Source organism: Panthera tigris, chromosome A3 (assembly GCF_018350195.1).
Source record: "Panthera tigris isolate Pti1 chromosome A3, P.tigris_Pti1_mat1.1, whole genome shotgun sequence".
NCBI lineage: Eukaryota > Metazoa > Chordata > Mammalia > Carnivora > Felidae > Panthera > Panthera tigris.
In genome coordinates this window covers 107,500,919-107,525,757 of record NC_056662.1, presented here as the reverse complement: position 1 = coordinate 107,525,757, position 24,839 = coordinate 107,500,919, and the positions used below count along the sequence as shown (strand labels likewise).

The 24,839-nt window shown below is 37.3% G+C and overlaps 1 protein-coding gene across 4 annotated transcripts in view; it reads right to left on the bottom strand.

The window, feature by feature from the left end:
* Positions 1–24,839, bottom strand: part of MAP4K3 (mitogen-activated protein kinase kinase kinase kinase 3) — a 203,706-nt gene that overhangs the window by 11,276 nt on the left and 167,591 nt on the right. For all 4 annotated transcript variants that reach the window (XR_006215916.1, XM_042982110.1, XM_042982111.1 and 1 more), the window contains 10 exons: positions 23,912–24,071; positions 22,761–22,873; positions 19,039–19,080; positions 17,142–17,226; positions 15,025–15,104; positions 13,842–13,902; positions 13,419–13,536; positions 8,578–8,636; positions 7,459–7,562; positions 2,548–2,719 (listed from right to left, as the gene is read on the bottom strand). Coding sequence is in view for 3 of the 4 variants with exons in the window: in XM_042982110.1 (XP_042838044.1) it covers positions 2,548–2,719; positions 7,459–7,562; positions 8,578–8,636; positions 13,419–13,536; positions 13,842–13,902; positions 15,025–15,104; positions 17,142–17,226; positions 19,039–19,080; positions 22,761–22,873; positions 23,912–24,071 (994 nt within the window). In the remaining variant the exon portion in view is untranslated. The remainder of the gene's footprint in view (positions 1–2,547; positions 2,720–7,458; positions 7,563–8,577; positions 8,637–13,418; positions 13,537–13,841; positions 13,903–15,024; positions 15,105–17,141; positions 17,227–19,038; positions 19,081–22,760; positions 22,874–23,911; positions 24,072–24,839) is intronic.

The following is a 24,839-nucleotide window of genomic DNA, read 5'->3' as shown; positions in this document are numbered from 1 at the left end:
CGCTAACCAGGCACCCCCAAACATAGAATGTTTAAATGATTTTCCATGAAGTGAAAAGTAGGCTACCCCAAACTTTGTACGAACATCAAAACTGAAACTGCTGATCTACAGGACTTTGTTTCTGGCCTTACGTGTCCTTGAGAGTGGGTCTGATGACCTACAGTTACTGTTTTCTACTTCCTACAGTATTAGTCTTAGGACATCCAAGGCCTGCCGTTAGACCTTCAAATGTATTTTAGACCTGGTACGTCTGTAACCAACCAGAGCTGAAAGGACACGGAACAGGCCTCCTGGAAATCAGATCTTTGTAGCTCTTACATACGTGGGTGAAAATTAACAATTTGAACATATCTATACAATCGACTTCAGTTCAGGAAGCCAGGCTAGCATACCAGAGAGAAAGTCAGGAAAATAAGGTTTTACCAACTGCTTGTATCAATTAGTTACCAAACACTAGAATCACCCGGAGATCTTTACAAAATACTGATGCCTAGCTGCCACGTCTAGATATTCTTATTTAATTGGCGGCGTATGTGACTTGAGGTATCAGGAGTTTTAAAACTTCCCAGGTGGGCTGTACAGTGCAACGCAGTTTAGGAAACCAATGACTCAGAATTTCACATGATGCAAAACTCTAACCATACTTTCTCTCATTCAATTTTTACCTTAGCATCTCAAAACCAGAGATGAACTGTAGTTATCATACTTAGTTTCTATTGTTGGGATGAGCACTGGGTGTTAAAGGTAAGCGATGAACCACGGGAATCTACCCCAGAGACCAAGAGCACACATTACACACTGTATGTTCGCCAATTTGACAATAAATTATATTAAAAAAGAAAAAGGAAATCTAATGTTAATTCACAAAAAAAAAACTTCCAAAAAACAAAAAAATCCAACTCCTAATAAAGTGATTTCATTACAGTAAGAGAATGAAATCAGAAGCTCCTTAGAATGAAGGTACCCACACAGCTGTACAAAATTCTTCTGTGCAGAAATCAGGCCCTTCATTCAACAATTAGTAGAAAAGGATTTAAAATTAAAATGCTTGGGAGAAATAAGGTATTAACTGAAATCCACTAACAATAAAATATCAATCACCCAATAATGCCTTCCTATTAAGCAGGGAGGAAGAGATCAGGAAAGCAGGAGTGCACCCGCTGTCTGAAAGGGTAGATAGGTGTCTAAGAGAGAATGCAGAACAGAGAATTCTAGGGAGCCAAGGAAGCCACATCACGTTGTCAAGGGCCAGCCATGTTTTCCTTCAACAATGTGTCCTTAAAGGAAAGCTGTCTCAAGTTTCCTGGGCTTCAGGAAGTCATGTAATTGTCTCTAGGTTTTTGTGAATGTGTTTGCGATGATTTTTTTTCAGTGTCAAAGACCCACAACTCTAAGTTTTTTCCTTTTGTGAACACTCTTTTAGGCTTCCAACAAACTCCTGACTAATCAATATTTATCGGCCAATTGTCTTCTTAATATTTCCCTAAGAACCCAAAGACCCTGACAAAAGGCCTCTGCAAGACCTTTAAAAATTGCCTTCTTGGGGTGCCTGGGTGCCTCAGCTGGTTAAGCATCCGACTTCGGCTCAGGTCATGATCTCATGGTTCATGAGTTCGAGCCCCATGTCTGGCTCTGTGCTGACGGCTCAGAGCCTGGAGCCTGCTTCAGACTCTGTGTCTCCTCTCTCTGCCTCCTCCTCCTCCCCTCTCCTCCCCTCCCCCACTCATGCACGCGCTCTCTCTCTGTCTCTCAAAAATAAATAAAACATTAAAAAAATAATGAAATTGCCTTCTTAAATGGCCACTGTCTATTTTACAGCAAAACATTGTGCAGTGTTATTTTTAAAGGGGAAAAAAAGCAAAAGGAGCTCCATAATAAACACAGTGCTTTAAAAATCAGGAAAAAAAAGACCATTCAGGTCACTTTTTTTAAAGTGTAAAAAGTTGAATCAGATTTATTTACCACGAAACACAAGTTTTACTGATATGTACTGACTACACCAACAAGATTGGACGTTTCAAACTATAATCAAATTTCTGTAAAAAGATAATTAATTGGAAATAATATTTCCCAAGATACTAGTATGAAGAAAGGATCTGCTACGCCACTGGGCAACGCAGATCAAAATTTAAGAAAACAAATTGTACAAAAGAATGATTTTCAAGCACCCTCAAATATTTTTGTTTAGCTATATTTATATCTTAATTATGAATCATTAAAAAATTCACTAAAGTGACTGCATAGTACCTGTGTCTCAATTACCAGAATATGATGGAAAATAGACTCAGTGCAGTTTTTGCTTTTATTTAGATCACCTTTCCTCAGCCTGAGGCCTGTGTATGTGCAGTTGACAGGGCGGTGCCTGTGTCAGCGTCACCGGCATCGGCCGGGAGCACACAGAAGAGCAACTTCTCAGGCCTTGCTCCAGATCCACCAGATGAACTCTGGCAGTGGGGGCCAGCAGGCCTCCGGGGGATTCTGATCCATGCTCATGTTTGGGAACCACTGATATGTATTGGCCTTAATAACTCAGTAAAAGTCACAAACCTGACTCTGTAAACCACGAAGAGGTAGAATTTGGGTTGACGGTTTCAAATCGAACCACCTGATTGAAGTCTCTCCCTCTGCTGACGCCAACACAGACGAGAGGGTACTCCTGTTCGGGAACTACCAGCATTTCGAACACTCGAAGCGGACAAGGTATAGGAAAATCTATGTGCTAGACACAGAAACAAAAGGACATTAAACAAAGGAAAACGGAAGCCAAATAGTGTCACGAGAGCACTAAGAATTTTTACTTCTATAAACACATGGAAAATAACTCTCTACTATTAGGACTGCTTCTTGTCACAGAAACTCTGGGTATGTAGAAAAACACAGATTATAAAGTATTTGATTTGAGGTTTAACACTGTAAAATGTTGTTAAGTTAAAAATCACACAATTTTAAGACATTAGGGCTAGAAGGGAACTTATAAATCACCTGTCCAACCCAGGTGGTAACTGAGATCCAGAAATCTGGGGACTGGCCCAGGGTCCCCCAGACTTTGTTGCAAAGTCTCCTGTCTCCCCATTGGATGCTGCTTCAGTTATATTTCCCTGCTTTCTTATCCAACTGAGCAAACATGAATGAGAGCACAGAAATGCTAATTAGCAAGAAACACTCCTCTTCTAAGTGTGGACAGTAAAAAAAACCCCATAAATAAGAGAAATTTAGCTTCTTGGCACAGGTGATGCTATTCATTAACTCACTTATGATGCAACCAATTTTACTTTTACATAATTTCAAAAGTATTCTTACATTGCAACCAAGAGACTAAATAAATTCGTATTTTGTAAGTTTGGGAAAATGGATGGAGAACATTAACATCCTCAGTAATCAGGAAATTAAACCACGAGATAAGATCCATATCCCCCTAAAATGAAACAAGTGACAGTAACAAGTATTACCAGGAGGAGCAGACGAGTGCTCACCAAGTGATGGGAGCATAAGCAGGGAAGGCCATGCTGGCTGACTACATTATCTGTGAGTGTCAGGGCCCTGCAATACTCTTATCCTTTCTAGAGAATACGAGCACACAGGCACAGGAGACATGATGCAAACATGTTCACAGCAATATTGTTCAAATAACAAAAAACTGGAAGTAACTCAAATACCCATCAACAATAGCTAGATAAAGTTACGGCCTATTCGCACAATGGGAAGTCACAGAGCAATGAAAATGAACAAACTAGAACCATATCCAACAACTACACAAATCTGATGCTGCACCAAAGCCAGACACAAACGAATACATACTTTATGACTCCACTTACATACTGGGGAAGAATCAGGTAAAATTAATTCTAATTTTAGGGGCTTAGGGGTGTACGTTTATACAGTGAAAATGGAAAGTAAGGGAGCTGACTCCTAGTGGATGGGGTGCCATGGGGAGTTCAGAGGTGCTGATGATATTCCTCACAACAGAAAAGGTTGTTTTTCAAAAAATATGGGTCTTATCCATACGGTAGTAAGTCCACTCTTAGTATGTTTTAGATTTTTTTGCTCTCATGAATGGGCTGTAATTTCATTTAATTTCCCCCAAGGTTAGTATTGGTAGTATTTAACAAAGCTACTGAATTTGATTTATTTTTTAATCTGGCAACATGTAAATTCTGAAGAAAATAAATTCTGGAGAAAAACAGATGAAACAGGTCCACCATAACTATTATTCTTAAAAGTGTCAGAAAATACACACACACACACAAGTGTTAGAAAACACAATGTCGTCCTTGTGGCTAGAAGGTGAAGCTCTATGTGCACCTGTTGTTCCCGTATTCCTTCCTTCCCTGTGACTGCCAGAGTGCCTCCATCCCATGGGTACAGACACTTCTTCATCAACACTCCCCAAACCCCCTCTCTTTAGAAGCTTTCCCCTTACCTGGGGAGAGGCTTTGGATAAAATCTGTCATACATATGTATTTTTTTAACGTTTATTTATTATTTTTGAGACAGGGAGAGAGAGCATGAACGGGGGAGGGTCAGAGAGAGAGGGAGACACAGAATCCGAAACAGGTTCCAGGTTCTGAGCTGTCAGCACAGAGCCCGACACGGGGCTCAAAATCACAGACCGCGAGATCATGACCTGAGCCGAAGTCGGATGCTTAACCGACTGAGCCACCCAGGCGCCCCTAAATCTGTCATATTTTTAATAAGGTAAAACATTTAAAATAATTCTCTTTGAAATGTGGTAAGAGCAGTACAGTAAAAAATAGTGCTTCTTTGTGTGTGTGTGTGTGTGTGTGTGTGTGTGTGTGTGTCAGCAAATAAGAAAACCAAGAGATTCTGAATATTTCTATTTAGTTTCTAATAATCACGTGTTAAGTCATTAACAGAAGAGGACTCCCGTCTAAAAGCTTTATATCCAGTTGCTGTTGGTGATGGTCCTTGAGGGCAGTGGCCATATCTTACTTATTTCTGTCTCCTTAAACAGCACTGTGCCTGGTTGGTAGTAAATACATAATTGTTTGCTGGGAAGGTCTTTAACTTACAACTTTTATGATGAAAATGTAGTCTAATAAATCAAAAACTGTCAAAATGTCATGAAGAGGAGGATAAAGGATAAAAGTGTTTTTGAGCACATCTTGTAAGAGTGTAGAAAAGCAACATCATAAATACTAACCACAACAATGTCAAATACAGAAACAAAATATCCACAGGGTCTTGGAGCAGAGAGGCATAAAGGCATACTTGGTAGTAAGTACATAATTGTTTGCTGGGAAGGTCTTTAACTTACAACTTTTATGATGAAAATGTAGTCTAATAAATCAAAAACTGTCAAAAATGTCATGAAGAGGAGGATAAAGGATAAAAGTGTTTTTGAGCACATCTTGTAAGAGTGTAGAAAAGCAACATCATAAATACTAACCACAACAATGTCAAATACAGAAACAAAATATCCACAGGGTCTTGGAGCAGAGAGGCAGGGGAAGGAGAGCCGAGCCGGTTAAGATTCAGGGAGGAGAGTAAGAGCCTACAGAGAGCTCAGGGAGTTTAAGGGGAAAGTGGGAAGGGCGTGAAGTCTTGAGGGAGACTATACTGTAAGTCTAGTATCTTTGAACTCTGGCAACAGGCCTCATTAGCCAGGGCCAGGCTCCTTGGGACTATCCACTTGGAAGACAGAAAATGTGGACGGGTAATTTTTAAGCTTCCCATGTCTTATACATTCTCTCCTGCATGCTCTTCATACCTGAAATTCCTTCAACAGAGAAGAGTCTTTGTTGTGTATTAGGGTAAGTGGTATAACATATCAAATTACATAAAAAATTCATTCATCCTATGGTTTAATCAGATTATTAACTGATGATATGAACACTGATATGATGAAACTATTTTTCATTCTACCAGAGGTTAAGAATGAAAGGAATAGGGAAGATGTACCTAAAATAGACCTAAAAGGGGAAAGGAAGGGGCAGGGAAGGGGAGGGCTGCTGAAAAATCAAACCATGTACACTTTACTCCTCCATTTATGATAAGGTGTATTTTTGTGAAATGGGCAAGAAAAAAAAAAGGAGCTGAGGACATAGCAATTTTTGCCATAAATGGGCTGATTCAGAAGCTCTGCTTTAGACAGTTCTTAAGGCTATTTATTTTTCCCCTGCAGCTTCTGGTTTAAAGAATTTTTGTTTCAGTGATTTGTGGCAATACCACCTCAATGGATCCAAAATTCTTGAAACTATTTTTTCATTTCTTTAGCCCTAGTTAATTTTGAGGTTAACAAATAGTGATACGAAATTAAAAATAGATTCCTCAGTCACTTATAAAATTTAAATAAAAGGAAGCTTTTATTATGCTGTATTATAAAATTTACGAAGAATCCACTCCAATTATATTCTGATCCCAATTTCCTTTTTTTTTTCAAATTTTTTAATGTTTATTTTTGAGAGAGAGTGAGAGAAACAGTGAGCATGTGAGCAAGGTTGGGCAGAAAGACAGAGGGAGACACAGAATCCAAAGCAGGCTCCAGGGTCTGAGATGTCAGCATAGAGCCCAACGTGGGGCCTGAACTTGCGAACAGTGAGATCATGACCTGAGCCGAAGTCGGATGCTTAACCGACTGAGCCACCCAGGCGCCCCTCCTGACTCCAGTTTCTACGGAGATCTCAAATGCTCAAAAAACTAAGACTACTTAATTTACATAAAATAGCAAAGGAAACAGCTTTAAAAAATTCCTTTGGCAGTCCCTTGGTGTGAGTGAACCTGTACTTCACACATTTTGAGTTAGTTTTTCCTCCAATTTAAAGTTATTGCTGAGTAATAGTAGATATTTTAAAGAATGTTCATTGATTACAGATTCTAGAGAAACTCAGTCACCAAAAAACCATTCATGGGAAAGCCTGGGCAAATCAAAATCAGCAGGCAGGCATGTAACTCAGATCAAGAACTTCCTTCTCAGCATGGTTACCCCTTGTCCTCTTGGGCCAAACGCCAACCTGCAGGTAATTCTCCTGCTGTGATGGAGCCGGTCAACCAGAGGGTACACTGGAACAGCATTTCACTGCTTTTCAACACCTCCGGTTCTGGATATCCGACTGTGTATGTGAGACCCTGTTTCCAGCTCCTACTGTCACTTCCCTGAACCATCCCTCTAGTCTCTTCTGAAACTTGCATCAGGCCAACTCATTTCCTTACGATCTGACGGAGAAAGTGCACAAGATGTGGCCCGACAGGGGACTCTCAGGTCTCACTATTTTTCGTGACTGACACTGGAAGTGGAGATGGAATACCCAGGCAGGAGATTAACACACACACGCAGACTTTCACCACCCTGCCACATAATCCAAAATCATGACATTAACTTGAGAATTAATGGGAAAACATGTTGTTGGGTTTTTTTAAGGAAAAAATCAGGAACAGGAAAATTGATTTCATTTATAAGCTTTTATACTAAGAATGACTTAGATTGCTTTTCGTGCTTACCTTAATTAACATAAATTTCTGCATTGGTTCAACCCATTCTAATAGAACAATGCTAGTCTGAAGCGCCCCACATAGGTACTTATGGCCTGTGTAAGGATTTCGCACTGTCAAGGCAAAAAAGTGTATGTAAGTCCTCTTATGATACAAAATCCTCATGATAGTAGTCGCAAGCTCTGAGAACAAACAAAAGCTGGCTGCTAGGTCAATTTCTTAATTAGACTACAGGGTGAAAAAACTTGCAGGTAACAGCAGGAAACTCCTTCATCACTTGCAGGATTTCTGTCTAATGCACAAACGAAACCGGTGGTTGTTTTGGGGTCCGGGGTGGGAAGAAAGATTTTGCATCTCATGGGAGCAGGGAGATTAGGTGAGGCAGCAGGACCCTAAAGGAAGGGTCCTAAGAAGATCTGGGGGGAAGTTGCCAAACTGATAGGCTACAGCACACTTCGGGACAGGTGATTAAGGATGCTTTTGGTAGTAATGTTCAGAGGTAGTAATGCTTTGGTTGCAACAGCATGAAGACATTAACGAAATCTCAAAATATAGGTTTACAAATAATAAAACAAAGCCTCAGAGTTTCTGAAGGGAAGAGATTTTAAGGGAAAAGATTTTTTTGGTTTTTCTTGATGCAAATAAAACAGCTGGTTGTTATGGGGGTGGGGAGGGATTCGGGGTTGTGTGTGTGAACAGAGAGACTATAACCTTCACACCACAGGCATAAGGTTTCACACATTAAAGGCATGAAAATATATGCTGAATGAATAAATGCAGTCTCATAAGCCATTACCAAGCAGCATGTGAATGACAAGTAACAGGCCCCTTGGAGAACAGGGTGTGATAAAGTGCTGTAATAAAGTCATCCTACTTTCTCCATTTATCCAGTCAATAAATAATTTGCAAAACAACTGTTATGTACAAGGTACTATATTATAGGGTTAGTCTACACGGAGACTGGATGGCCAAGACATTTGTTTTACTCAAGGGGTAAAAATAAACTATCACTGGCAGAATACCCTGGAGAAGTACTGTTTCATACTAGATTTAAAAATGAGCCTCACAGTGTTTTCTCATTCGCTCCGCAAAGCAGGAGAGCTACGTGCTATGGAACAGTTTACTTACCAACACAACATTTCTGACACCACTTGGTTTCAGGGATTTTTGCTGATACAGCAAATTTCCTAAATGTAAATGAAAATGAATATATAATACATGTAGGTAAAGTTAGTATATGATAATGGTATCATTACAGATGAATGGAAAATAAAAACTGGTGCTGACATAATAGGTAATCTATTAAAAATAATATATTTGATCTGTTTGTCATCCCTCTTCCAATCAATTCCAAATAGATTAAGGATTTATTAAAGTATGAAAAACAAGACTATAGAATATTTAGATTTAGAAGAATAGAACCATGGGATTTCCTTAAAAAATACAAAAAGAAACAAACTATACAGGAAAATATTAATAAACTTCTGTTTTTAATGTTTATTTATTGAGAGAGAAAGAGTGTGAGCCGGGGAAGGACAGAGAGAGAGGGGGACAGAGGATCCAAAGCTGGGTCTGTGGTGACGGCAGCTTCACATGAAGCAGCCCAATGCAGGGCTTGAGTTCACTAATCACGAGATCATGACCTGAGCTGAAGTCGGACACATAACCAACTGAGCCACCCAGGCACCCCAATATTAATAAACGTAACTGATACTTTCTTTACTTAGGGATCCCTACCACTTCAAATTACAGGTGGCAATTTGTTGAATGAATTTGAATATATTAACAACTTTGGTTTACCAAAAGATAACACTAAAAAGGTAAAAAGATATGCCATAAACTGGGGGAAAGATATTTTTTAGCACATATAATAAATTTAAGCTATGTAAAACATTGTCTTATCACTAAAACAATTTATAAGAACTTTTTTAAGACATTTTTATTTCTCTGCTCAGGAAGAGTGAGATATAGATTTTCTGTTAAGGTCCTTTACGGGTTCTGCAAACAGGTGATTCAAACTTAATATGTAAAAATCCATTTGTTTTTTAAACTACAATTAAAAAAAGTACCCATGAACTCAAATGGCTTTATAATGAAAATTAATATAACAGACTGCTAACGTACCAGGTTTTGCTAGCCTCAAATTATACTTCTCCATTTCTGTACACATAAACTTCTTTTACATGTGTAAACACGCCACATATTAGAGGTCATTGCTCTGCACATCTTTTTAAAAAAACAAAACAGAGTTGCCCTTTGCTGGTAACAGAACTGTAGAGCATGTATGTGATGCACAATGCCATTCCAAACAAGCTCAGAATAATCTTATTTTTTTTTAAATGTTTATTTTTACTTGTTTTGAGAGAGAAGGGCAGACAAAGAGGGAGAGAGAGAATCCCAAGGAGGCTCTGCGTTGTTAGCACGGAGCCTGATGTGGGGCTCAATCTCACAAACCGTGAGATCATGACCCGAGCAGAAATCAATTTGGATGCTTAACCAACTGAACCACCCAGGCACCCCAAGCTCAGAACAATCTTGATGTATGTTCCTATCACTGTACAACTGGCAGCTGAGTAGTAATCAGTCATATAATGCTGAGGTATTGTAATTTTAGCTTTTAATATGTTTTATATGCCGATATTTATAAAAATCTATAGTAACTATTGCTAACATTTACTGAGATCTTATTGTTTACCATGAATTTCACATGTTCTGTCAGTCCCTCTGATAATGCCGTGAGATAGGTCACAGTATAGAAATCTGAAGGTTAGGGGGTGTGCTCAGCACGGAGCCCACTTAGAAGATTTTCTCCCGCCTCCCCACCCACCGCTTGTGTGTTCTGTCTCTCTAAAAAAGAAAAGAAAAGAAAAGAAAAGAAAAGAAAAGAAAAGAAAAGAAAAGAAGAGAAGAGAAGAGAAGAGAAAAAAGAAAAGAAAAGGAAAGAAAAGAAAAGAAAAGAAGAGAAAAGAAAAAAAAGAAGAAAGAAATCTGAGGGTTAGATTTAGTAATTTCCTCAAGATCATACAGTTAGCAATTCAGGAAGAACTCTACTCTAGTGTCTTAGCCTAACTGCAACATTCATAGTGATTCAATTTTGAAAACAAATCTACTTCTCTTTTATGATTCTGGATCACTTTAAAGAGTATTCTGAGTTTGCAAGGTAAGTTGTTAAAATCTGTTATCACTTGTAAGTACTTTATCTGTGTGAATTAGAATTTTGTTGATACTATGGTACCTAAACAGTGACACAGAAATTAGTCAGATACTGAGGGACTAAATGACTAAAGTGACAATCTAGAATATCTTGATTCAAATTTTGGGTTAAAGCCCCTATCGACTAAGTTCATACTGGGGAGAATTTTACATTCCAATTCATAAATTACATTAATAATTACAAAAATACCCCTTTCATAGGCATTGGAATTTCATACAGTTTAAAATAAAACAAAAATTCCACATACCCTTAAATTAAGTAAACTGCTTGAACCAAAGTGCTTTTTACAGTTAAAAAAAATCTGAATCAAGCTCTTGATAGATTTCCACTGCAACCAACTTAATGTTCCTCATCCACACTTGTGAACTTGTCCTTTGGCCCCCAACGTTAACTTAGATGTTAAGTTACTAAATCTGTCAAACCCAGGAGGATTAATTGACTGCAAGGTTTTGAAAGATTATAAAGAATGCTACACAGTCAAGACAAAATCAACTACTAAGTATAGCTTAGAAGTTAACGATAATGAAATGGTTCAAAACTGAGCTGTGAGCAGCACACTGAAATGTTATAAAAACTCATAATTTTCTACAGTGATCTACATATAGACTTACCTTAATTTTAGTTATGATTTTACAAGGCAAAAAAATTTATTTACAGCACCCAATTAACTAGAATCCTGTGAACCAACATTCTCAATGTACTTAATGTAAGATATTTTAGGGTACATTACAGACACAATTCAATTTGCCATGACTAATAATAATGATAACACGACTATTTCTTAAGAGCCTAATATGTGCCAGAAACCATGGTGGATACTTTTCATACATAATTTATCATTTTTAAAACAATCTGCAAGATAGGTATACTGGTTCCATTTTACAGATGAATACCCTGAGAAGTTGTACAATTTATTCTAGGTCCTGAACCTAGTGAGTGAACAATGTAGGATTTAAATTGAAGTCTACCTGGATTCTAAAAATTATGCTTAACTGAAGCTTTACCATACAATACAATGAGTACCTATATTTATAATGAGAACCACAGAACATTATAAACTTCCCAAAGGAAGTTTAATTTGTGCTCATTTTACGGCAGAAGAACATAAAATTTTATTGTGCAGAAAAGGTTTTCAGATTTCTTGCCAGTAAATGAGAGAATTAAGAGTAGATTCTAGGGGCGCCTGGGTGGCTCAGTCTGTTAAGCATCTGACTTCAGCTCAGGTCATGATCTCATGGTTCGTGAGTTTGAGCCCCAGGTCGGGCTCTGTGCTGACAGCTCAGAGCCTGAAGCCTGCTTTGGATTCTGTGTCTCCCTCTCTCTCTCTATCCCTCCCTGCTCCCACTCTGTCTCTCTCTCAAAAATAAATAAACATTAAAAAAAAAGTAGATTTTACGATAACAAAATTGAAGAAAGTGGGAAGGACACATTGGTGAGTGCTACCAACACTAAAGACTGACTATAACAAAATTACATGAAATAAAAGCCTCGAGGTAAAGCACTCTTAGAGGTAACATCTTCCTCTATGGAAATTCCTTAAAGGAAGAGGTAATACGTTATTCAATTTTGTTTTAGCTACATACTAGGAAACTTTCCGCACATCTTGTATATTCAGTAAAATTTGAAGAATTGAACACAGCTATAAATAAACTACAAAGGTCTCTATTCTGACAAAATGATATAAAAAAGTGAATGTATTAAAGTTTATGTGCTTTACATTCCTGGGGGAGGGGGCGCTCTTGTATATTTTAAAGCTTGGGGCCAGTTTCCATGCCCAGAGAATTTAGGATTATCAAGTCAGAAGGCTAGAGGGAAATGTGCTATAAGAAGACAGAAAACCAATAGCACCAAGTGGCAGCTGAGAGGAAAAGAGGGGCAGATAAACTCTATGTGAAAAAGCCCCCTGGCCCCATTCTTGGGGTAGTTCTTGCCCTTAACCCCAACTGTAGACATTACAGTAGAAGTATAATAAGTCAAGTTCATAGGTGCAACTCTGAGCCATCATGAAAAGGTCCAATTAAACTCAATGTAATCTATTTTAAGACAGAAAAGCATGCAGTATAACTTTTAAATGATTTTCATCAAAAAGATTAATTTTGAAAAAGTCTTTTGCACAAAGGGGCACATTTTAGCTGTAAACTCAGCATTGAGAACAGCTTTTCAAGGTACTTGAGAGCTAACGGTGTACATTAGTTGCTTTACAACTGATACGGTAAAGGAAGAATGGCCAGAGTATAATGTTTCTGTAACATAAAATTTATAGCAGACTCAGAAGACCTTTCGGTCAATAAATGAAGTACAATATAATAAGCAAAGGAGGAGAGAACATAATGAAAAATCCCTGAAAGCAGAAAAGCAAAACCCCTCAATTCCTAAGTAATTATCTCCTAATGTAAAAACCTTGATTTAATAAATCATTTTGATTTTCTAAGTTTAGAAACTGTGCTTTGAGACAAATTCATGTTATTCAAATTAACACAAATATGTCCAAAGCACTGGATAGGAAGAAAAATTACTAGCAAATTATAGAGAAAAATCAGTTTTAATGTTGTATGAAATACTAAACAGTAATTAGTTTTAAACTTCTAGAGGTGCCTCTCAGTTCTTGTGAAAATCTATTACCTCTCACAAGTTTTTCATTACACATGATTTCTACTAATGCAAACTAAGTGCTTTTTCAATTTCTGCAGTGTAACTATTATTTAGAATTAATTAACATGTAATCTCTAAGGATGAGACATAAGTGCACACTTACCTTGGCAGTATTCGGTCAGGGAGTTTGTGTGCTGGAATAGCAACAGGTAACTTTTGCATCTGTCTTGCATAATCAAAAAGCCCTGGTAAATTATGGGAATAAAGCTGAGAAGCTTTACCTGTAAAAAAAAAATATAATAAATAAACACGATATAAAAGCTAATAACATAAATAGGAACAAGTGTTAGGTATCAAAAAACTAGGGGCTCCTGGTGGCTCAGTTGGTTAAGGGTCTGACTCTTGGTTTCGGCTCAGGTCACGATCTCAGCATTTGTGAGTCTGAACCCCACGTCGGGCTCTGCACTAAAAGCACAGAGCTTGCTTCAGATTCTCTCTCTCTCTCTACCCCTCCCCAGCTCGCTCGCTCTCTCTCTCTCAAAATAAATAAACTTAAAAAAATGAAAATAAAAACTAAAAGACTTACCAGATATTGACAGTAAGCAATTGTTCATCACATATAACCATGTACACCTTCGGGGGAATAGCTGATAAAAAAAAAAAAGTGCAAAGTTTATAAAAGATAGTAAGTAAAATGCTTCTATTATATGTCCGTGTTGAACTGGTCATTCAATTTGCCAATTCTAGGTCTTTCTTGTTTCCCTAGATCTAGTGTTTCTCTATGGGAGGAATACAAGTGGGAGAGGCAGTGTGGTCAAGTAGTTAAGCACATGAACTCTGGAGCCATCTGGCCTGGGTTCATATCCCAGTTCATCCACTCAAGCACTGTAAGATCTCTGAAAAGTTACTAATCCTTTCTGTGCCTCGGATTTCTCATCTGACATGCAACTCATAATGGTATCTATCTCTGAGAGTTGTGAAGATTAGTTACTCTATGTAAAGCATTTAAAAACAGTATCTGGTGCATAGTAAGTTTTATACAGGCATTAGCTACTGATGTCATCATGATCATTTCTGTAGGTTGTTTAGCATTGCTGGCCTCTGGGTACTAAACATCCAAAGCTTCCCCCAGTCACTGTGACAATAAAGAAACATCCCCACGCAATTCCAAACACATTTTTTCCTTTCTGCCCCAACTCAACATTTCCTTGCCCTTTGACCAAAATCTCTAGCGTCATCTGCCACCATGCTGCAAACCGTTCTACACGGATCAGTTCACGAACAAAGCTCTGGGGTTTGGCAGCTGCCTCTCCCCCCCCCCCCTTCCTGTTACCATTCTGCACTCATTCTACACTCGAGTCAGACTGTCTGCTCAGGGTTCCCCACCCTGGCCACTCCGCTGCACCACTTCACACCTTCACACTTACATTTACCCTCTCTCTGTCTGGGAACGTTCTGCTCATCCGCTCATTGCCACTTACGGTCTCTTCTCACTTCCCCACAGGAGGTGCTAGTGGCATGTGCTCACTCCTAGTGTGACACCTAACCTGAGTGCTACAGCTACTGCCACGCCTCTATTACACCCGTGAGGTCCTTGAAGGGTAAGGACTAGTCCTGCCAATACGTCCTCAGTACCAGATAAACACAACATACTTGATGAAGCTTTTATGGATAAAAAAATAAAGAGGCAGAAAATCACAGAACTGAAACTTATTTCTCACCTAGTGTATGCATACGACTTTAAAAAAGGAAAATACAAAATAATGTACCTGTTCCATCGATGTTTCATGAAGTTCATTAAGATTCAAAGTATAAATTCCTTCTTCAGCACCAAATATCAAGTACTGATCTGAAATGACAAAAGTAATTCACCGGTTTTGATAAAAAAAAATATTTTCAAAATGGATTTATATAGTTTAAAATTATGTACATATGTACTATAACCTGAAAAAGGAATTACTGTGATTGACAAGCTATAGATACATACATACATATATATATATATATATATATATATTTTTTTTTTTTTTTTTTTTTAATGTTTATTTTTGAGAGAGAGAGAGAGCAAGTGAGGGGGGCAGAGAGAGAGGGAGACACAGAATCCGAAGCAGGCTCCAGGCTCTGAGCTGTCAGCACAGAGCCTGATGTGGGGCTCAAACTCATGAACCGCGAGACCATGACCTGAGACGAAGTCAGAGACTTACCCAACTGAGCCACCCAGGCACCTCTAAGCATTAAATATATTCTAATACAAATTAAGTGGCTAAAAACTCTGCCTTAATGAACTGAGTTATATATAAATACCAGCCTCAAAGCACTGAGGAAAACTTTTATGTAAAAGAGGTTTTGAAGACTGGAATGCTAGGGTTCCTCACTCATCACAGGGTGCTGAGGACTGGCAGAGAATCCATAGCTCATTTTCTACAATTCTTTTAAGAGAAGCCTGGGTGGCTCAGCTGGTTAATCAACCAACTTCAGCTCAGGTCATTGTCTCTCGGTTCTTGAGTTCAAGCCCCACGTCAGGCTCCGTGTGGTCAACTCACAGCCTGGAGCCCCTTTCAGATTCTGTGTCTCCCTCTCTCTCTGCCTCTCCCCCGCTCACACTCTGTCTCTTTCTCCTTCAAAAATTAACAAACATTTAAAAAAAAAGTAAAAAAAAATTCTTTTAAGAGTATAGTTGATGTACAGAATGTAAATAAAGAACTGATATAGATTCAAAATATTTTTGCAGATGGGCTACCGCTGTAAGAAATAACATCAAAAACCGGGATCTGGCTACTGCCTATTTAAAAAACTAAAACTTAGATACCTGGCTAAGGTACTCAGTATCTTCTAGAAGATGTTAGTTTAGCTATGGTCCTGTCTGATCTGCTTTTGACAATATAAAACAACAGGTCAGGAAGTTCTCCAGACTAAACTGAAGTATGCTAAGAACTTAGAAGGCCAAGAGCATTGTTATACTGCCCAATATTTAGGATTAGTAATGGCAGATTGAAGACATAAGCTTTGTGGTCCAAGAATACAACCTAACCAGGTTTGAACTGCAGCCCTCCTACTGACCGGTGATGAACCTTTCTGCATGTCACTTTCCCTACCTGTGAAATAAAAGTTCCCACCTTGGATTTCTAAAAGATTTAGTAAGAAGATATATATGTGTGTGTGTGTGTGTGTGTGTGTGTGTGTGTGTGTGTGTGTGTGTGTGTGCGCGCGCGCGCGCTTATGCATACCTTATACACAGATATATAGTGGGAGAATGCAGATAGTCTTTAGTCAGTGACTAATGGCAACAATTCTTATTATGATCTCCTTTAAGGTGGAGAGATCCTCTAACGTGGTCACCACACCCTGGACCCTGGGTAGCTAAACTCCTTAACAACAGTTGTGTCTAAAACACAAAGACAGTGAGTGTGCAGCAGTGGAAAAAACTTTTGTGGAGAATATTAGGGTGGCATAGAGTACATGGTTTTGCTATATTAACATGGGGACAACACAGTGAAATTTTAGTGTCATGAGTCACCTCAAGCACTGCTAATAAGCTAGAGAAACATAGCCTAAAATTTTTTTTTGAATTATAACAAAATATTTTTCAGAAAGACATTCAGAGCAGGAAGAAAACTGAATACTTCCATGAGCTCAGTTTAAAAAACAACTAGAAAGGGGCTGCCTGGGTGGCTCAGTTGGTAAAATGTCCGACTTCGGCTCAAGTCATGGTCTCACAGTCCATGAGTTTGAGCCCCATGTCGGGCTCTGTGCTGACAGCTTAGAGCTGGGGGTCTGCTTCAGATTCTGTGTCCTCCTCTCTATGCCCCTTCCCCACTCATGCTGTCTCTCTCTCAAAAATAAACATTAAAAAACAACAACAACAACAAATAACATATAGTACTACCTCTTGTATCTGGGTTTATCCATGATGTTGCACAGTGAATTTTCAAGGGACATCCATTAAAAACCTTTGAAAAACATGCACCCATCTGGAAAAACAAAGAATAACCAAGTAATACGATATTCCCTGCTAAGAAGGAAATTATAACTGCTACAAAGGTGAAAATTTTCTTATTTATTGAATCATTGAAATGTTATTAGTGAAAAATGTTAAATAATAATACAATGTTATTAATCATTGAATTTAATACTTCAACATGAAAGAGGTATGGCTGGTTTCAAATTCATATATGTACTTTAAAACATACAGACCCATTTTTTAAGAAAAACTGAGCAATGTGATTATTTTCTCTGGATGGATTCAATAAAAATCTTTATTTTTTTATGTTAATATTTATTAAACCCATTTACAAGTCTTTCATATAATAAATACCTTATAAGGAAACACAGTATCATTCATTTGAACTTTTTTTTTAATCTTGAAAGAATAAAATGTTAGTTTTCAAATTATTGTTCATGTTAGAATAAATAAATACAAGAAAGCTTACTCATTTAATCACTTTTATTAGCAACAACTTGGGGGGAAAGAACACAAATATTTGATGAAAAGAAGAGCACTGTGCATCATATAGTTGGAGTGTTTTCTTCACAAATATGGAGACAATACCCAGAGACAGAACACACACCCTTGTAGCTGATGATAATGGATTAGAAATATCAACATAAAAAAGAATCAAAATAATAAATCCTAAGATTTCCTTCTGCTCACAGAAACCTACCAAACAATATCTTTAAGATTTTAGCACCAAATAACAACCACCTCGCAGAAGACCTATAAACATGTTTTTTGGTGTAGGGCAGAAAGTGTATCATTTAACTCATTCTGGTAATTATGCTTTAAGACAGCTGCTAAAATTCACATGTGGAGGTGTGGCCTAACCCCTAAAAATCCAAATGACACAATGCGGTGCCGAACAATCAAACCAGCTCCGAGTGTAAGCCAGTCTGTACGGTCAGTCCCACCTGCCTTTCCAGTTAGAGGCTCCTCCCCATCAGCTGTACATCTGACCGGAGAGTTTTCTACTGTATCCAAACAGGACAACCGGAATGTCTCTGCCAGACCTGGGAGCCCTTCACCCTCAAAACTTTTATAAGATAAGGCATAAATATTTAGATCTTCATATTAATTTAAAAAGTCGAGAAAAAAGGCTAAAAATTAAGAAATAAGAAACTAAAAGGCTAAAAAGTAGAGTTGGCAGGTTACAGACTAGAAACTCTGTGGACACCTAAATTAGTGTCACACTATGTTTCAGATTAAAGAGTTGCAGCAGCAAAAATATAGTTCTCCCTATACTGACACAATTACACTGAACTAATATAATTTTAATCCTAAAACAGCATGGTCTAATGAAAAAAATCAAACAACAAAACCACAACAGACTGTAACACAGGGCTGTATCTAACGTCTATTCCAGCTCTGGTTGGAGCTGGGGGGTAGTTCTGTGATCTTGTGAATATTTTGGGGTCTCAGTTTTTTACTCGTGGGCAAACTAGTTTGGGTCAGATGGTCTTTTAATGCTCCTTCTAGTTCTAAACTGTTTTTGATCATTGAAAATGCTAGAAAAAAATGTGTCCTATTTAGATTCTGTACTTCCTATTATATCCATGTGCCTTTTCTACATTTCTTCAAAAATGTCTGCAAAGAAGATAGTAACAAATTCTGGAATAAAGGAACTTTAAAATGTAACAATCTATATTTAAATTAGCAATCTTATAGATTTTTTCAATACTAAATGGAGATTCTTTCAAAAAGCTAAAAAATCTAACCAAAGGTACACAGTCAAGCAATTATTGGTCATTGTATTTAGCCTGAAAACAACTTATTTGATATTTATACTTACATGCACTTTAGGTGTTGGGGGTAGACCGTTACTAATAGGCTTCTAGAAAAAAGAATACATGCATGAATATACTTCTTTTGTTGTTGTTTGGCATATTAATACTGTATTTCAAACATAATTATTGAAATAAAATACACATGTACGCTCTCTTTGTAAAAGGGCACAATACAGCTAAGGCTAAAGTCCCCTATAATCCTTCCACAGTCCATTTACCCCTGGTACCTGCCCCCTCTCCAAAAAAGCTGATTTAGGGTGCCCCTTCCAAACCTCTTCCTAGGCAACTATATGTACTCATGTATTTGTGTATCTTTCCATACCACCTTGTATATACTTTTATATGTGTCCCCATAGAAAACACTGTTTTGGTGTGTGCTTTAGAACATAGTTAATGCACTCTTTTATCAACCTGTCTTTTGCCTTAACGGGTCTTAGATCTTCGTATCAGCACACACAGATTTGGTTCATCTAACTGCAGCACAGTACGAATATAACAAACTTTATTTAGCTATTCCCTAGTTATTATTGGGTATTTAAGTTATTTTCCGTTTTCTACTATAACAACAATGCAGAAATGATCACTCTTGCATTTACCTTACTATGCAATGTATGAATTATTTTTTGGGGGGATGCTGTGATAAGAGAAACTACTGGAATATAAAGTCTGTACCTCTTACACTGCAGTGGATACTGACCACCAAACTGTCTTTCTGAGTGCCCATTTCACATTATACCCACCAGCAGTGTGGATGAGCCCTGGCTCCTTTGGTCTCACAGACACTTAATGTTATCAAACTGATCAGTAAAAAATGTTTTCTCCTTAATAAGCATGCCTCTGATTGCTAGGAACATTGAGAATATTTTAAAAAGAGTTTATTGGCTATCTGTACTTTCTCTTCTATGAATTGTCTTTTCTCATTTTTTTTTTTTACTGAGTTATCTTTTTTCTTATCTATTTGTTGGTGTTCTTTATAGATTCCAGATTTGAATACTTTATCTATTAAATATGTTACAAATGTTTTATCCTAGTCTGTAGATTATCTTAACCTTGTTTATAATGTGAGTTGAAGTTTTACATTTTGAGGGATTCAAATACATCAATCACTGGTCAGAGTATATTGATAATTATAAGGAGAGTAAAAATATGCTCAAGAGGGGCACCTGGGTGGCTAAGTCAGTTGGGCGCTCAACTCTTGATTTTGGCTCAGGTCATGACCCCAGGGTCGTGGGATCGAGCCCCACATTGGGCTCCACACTGACTGTGGAGTGTGCCTGAGATTCTGTCTCTCTCTCCCATTGTCCCTCTCCCTGACTTGCGCGTGCTCTCTCTAAATTTAAAAAAAAAAAAAAGCTCAAGAATACCAGATATTTTTCCAAGGGGCCACATGCCTGGATATATGATTTGCCTCCCACCCTTTCAGAGGGATTATACTTTAAATATAAGTTTTATGAAAGTCTACATTTCTTTGGGGGTTAATGTTAATAACATTTTAAGGAATGACTTCCTAATTTTTGTCACTCTACGTCAAAATTATTTAACTGTGACAAAAATCAAAATCTATTAATTGATTTCATATACCTGATACAAATAAAATATGCTGTGTAACACTACTTCTGTAACTATTAGACACTTCTGAAATTAAAACTATTTGAAATTTTACTTTGTAGATATGTGTATGAGGATGTATAGCCTATTGCTGCCACCAATTTGTGATAATTTTTTTTTTTCATTTTGCAACTAACTTATGTGCTTGGTTTTATATTTATGTCCTTAAGTTACCTTAGATCATCTATATGAGCAAAACATTTTTGAAAAGTGTATTTATTTATTTTGGGAGAGAGAGGGAGAGAGAGCGCGCATGAAAGCATGTGCATGAGTAGGGAAGGGGCAGAGGGGGTGGGGAAAGAATCCCAAGCGGGCTTCGCCTGTCAGCTCAGTCCCACAAACTGAGATCATGACCTGAGCCAAACAGTCAGACACTTAACTGAGCCACCCAGATGCCCTGCAAAACATTTTAAGTTAGCAAGCTCTGAATGTTGAAACTGTCAGATTTACATTGAGTACTGACAGAATTGGCTATAAACAATTTCAAGCTGCAGAAACTGTAATCACGTTTCAACATATGGATACTGTTTATCCTATTATACAGTTGCCGACATATTTCAGAATCACTGAGACTGTTAGTTTTACTACTACGGTACAGTAGTTCCTTATCCTAATGAAATAAGGTAAGAGAAAGAATTACAAATGCACACATAAAAAAATGTATACATCTCTCAAAAGTTCTCATGCTGCATCGTAGAGTCATGAAGCTGTATTTCTGTACTACCTTAACAGTGCTGCTAAAATTTAAACCAGTGAACACAAAAAGGCCCTGTTCAGTTGAAGAGACATCATAAAAACCCATTCCTAAAGGGCATTTGATGCTTTTGTTAACAACACCCTACCTAAATTTCACAACTTATGATGGATAATCCTAGATTTTTAAATGCTTTAACTAAACATAAAAAGGGTATGTCATATTATGTCATGAAATCTTAAAAAAACAGATTATAGTACAAAAGCCTCTAACAATGTGCTTCCTGCATAAAACCATAGCTATATGCACATAAGTACTTTAACTGTACTATATAAAAGCAAATATTAGTAAACACAAAAACTTTGATTTTTTTTTTTTTATTATTTGAGAGAGAGTGTGTGCATTCATGTGTGGGTGGGGGGAGAGAGGGAGAAAGGAAGAAAGGTAGGAAGGAAGGTAGGGAGGGAGGAAGGGAGGGAAGGAGGGAGGGAGGGAGGGAAGGAGGGAGAGAGAGAGAAGGAAAATCTCAAGCAAGCTCCACACTCAGTGGGGAGTCCATGTAGGGCTTGATCCCATGACCCTGGCTGGGATCATGACCTCAGCAGAAATCAAGCTCCACCAACCTAGACACTCAAGTGCCCCAACATACACAAAAACTTAAAAAATACTCTCATCTTATGATCTCATGGTCATCTGCTGAATTGGGTATTTTAAGGATTTTTGTTTTAAGTTCTATGATGAAAGACAAATGTCTTCTGACGATCATGAGCAAATTTTTTACAAATGTTAAAAAATTTTAATATCCTAATACTATTTATGTTTTAATAGCTATGTCACAGTATTTTATCCAACATTTGTAACAAGAATAGCTGCTGAGGCTAATTTCATCTTTCCTAAAATGACATTTTATATCTACTGGAAAATAATTTTCATTTTTCTCCTTGTTATTTTCTTTGAGTAACAGTAGTAATACCACGAATTATGTAATCTATAGTTAAAAACTCGTCCTAAGTAAAAGTCCTAGCTTTCCTTATCTGTCCATGTCCTTCTTTCCATAACTTTTTGAGACTGTTAGGAACTTTTAAGAATCTCATCAATGAGAATAATAATAGTTACCTGTATGCTGAAGGTCACATTTAAAATACACTATTATTAAAAAAAAAAAAAAAAAAAAAGGCCTACATAATTTGAATAGCAGAAAGTCATCATTCAAGTTTGCCACAGCAGTTACTTTTTTTTTTAAGATCTAAGCAATCTATTATAATTAATACATTAAAAAAACAACATACTAATTGCAAAATATACAATCCCTATAGTTTAATTATAATAACAAAACTAACTTAACAATGAAAAAGAAAATACAATTATATTATTAAGTATTATTATATATTATATAGTAAGTATATTATAAATATAAATACCTACTGGTACATCTTTCTTTTCTTTCCTTGAAGGGTTTGTGCCTCTATGTTCATTCTGTTGTTGATATAATGAACCATCTCGTTCACCATTTAACTGGAAGGAGCTCATTCCATTTCCTTCAATAAGATGTTTAAATATATTTAAAAAGGATTAATTTTCATGAAAACTTTCACTTAGAAAATTATCAAGTAGGAAAGAAAAATACGATTTCTCAGATGGTTTCTGCCTTCATCCGATCAGAAATAGTACTAAAGGAAAAAAAGTCTGATACCTATGTTCTACTTCTATCTCTTTTTTTAAACATTTTTTTTTAACATTTTTAATTTATTTTTGAGAGACAAAGTACGAGTGCAGAAGGGGCAGAGAGAGAAGGAGACACAGATTCTAAAGCAGACTCCAAGCTCTTGAGCTGTCAGCACAGAGCCTGATGCGGGGCTTGAACCCATGAACCGTGAGATCATGACCTGAGATGAAGTTGGATGCTCAACCAACTGAGCCACCCAGGTGCCCCTCATAGAGACAAATTTAAAATCAGGTTAAATCTAAGCACATATATTTATGCGAAAAACAAAGAAATACTGAATATATAACTACTTTCAGGAACGGGCAATTAACAATATCCAGGAAATTTTAGTTGCTTTTTAATTGTTTCTTTTGCATAATACACAATACGGTACTAAAACAGCATCTTCTAATATTAATTTGGAGACAAATAACTAGCAAAAGTGACAATCATTTTTCTAAAAATGATAATATGAAATAAAAGAAAAGAGTTAGATGAAGAACCCTCTTTTTTTTTCTAAAACACAAGTAGCCTACAACCAAAACACATTGTCCTTGTTCGTTCAGTTTCTTCTATTGCCACACTAAGGTAACTGATGAACTGAGCCTTTACAATTCCCCAAGAAAGAAGGCTAGATATGAAATGAGAAACAAGGACATTTTAATACCAGAAGGGGTCACAGTAATCCTGTCATATATGAACACTTCAAACTATGTGGCAAAAAAGCAGAAGCCATCTCTACAGTCACTGCCTTCCTTCCCCCCCCCCAAAGGAATTTCAGATACTCTTAAAAGAAAAGACACCCTCCATTTTCTTCACACAGCACGAAAACCTGGTAACGTACTTATTTCACCCTCCCTTCACCCATTACCTAAAGCAACTGGCTTTTGTGGAGGTAATCTGGGAGGTGGTGGTCTGGGTGGAACTTGGGATGGTTTTGCTGGGCTCTCTGACATAGGACATCTCTTGATAGTTCCTTGATTATCATCCTCAGTAGAATGAGTTTCCTGTGGTATGAATATGGACTTAGGCTGAAATAATACAGAAAAGGAGATCAATGATTAAACATGAAATTACTTGTTTCATTCAAAAAAGAAAAATATTAAACGTCTTTCCTGAAGTAAATACTATTCTGTGTTTACTAGCTGAGCTTTAAGGTTATTCAACTATCTGATTCATATTATCTTAATATATATCCTAAAAATGTACAGTAACATGTTTTCTCAGAAAAAAGGTCCTTTTCTATTAATTCCTTCGCAAGCCTTCCTATCTAGACTTGCTAAATAAAAATATTCTGCTCTTTCTGTTCTCCAATTTAAATGAGTCTCTTTATTTTAAACATTCAGACTAATCAAATTACAGTTCTTTATAAGACTAACTGTCTCTTTCAGATGACTCAATGTACAGTCGGTTGCACGTACGACCTCAGCTCAGGTCATGATCTCGCAGTCCGTGATTTCGAGCCCCACATCGGGCTCTGTGCTGACAGCTCCGAGCCTGGAGTCTGTTTCAGATTCTGTGTCTCCCTCTCTCTCTCTGCCCCTCCCCCTCTCATGCTTTGTCTCTGTCTCTCTCAAAAATAAACAAAACATTAAAAAATTTTTTTAGATGACTCAGTGTCTTTTATGTTAATGCCTAACCTTTCAGACTGGGGCAGGAGAAGATACCAATTAAAATTCTATCATACTGGAAAAGATTAACACCGCAATATGGAATGGCTAAGAAACTTTCTGTGCAGACAATGGAAAAAGCCCCAGTCAGCTGAAGGTTTGGAGAATTTGTAAATTCTTAATGTGTCC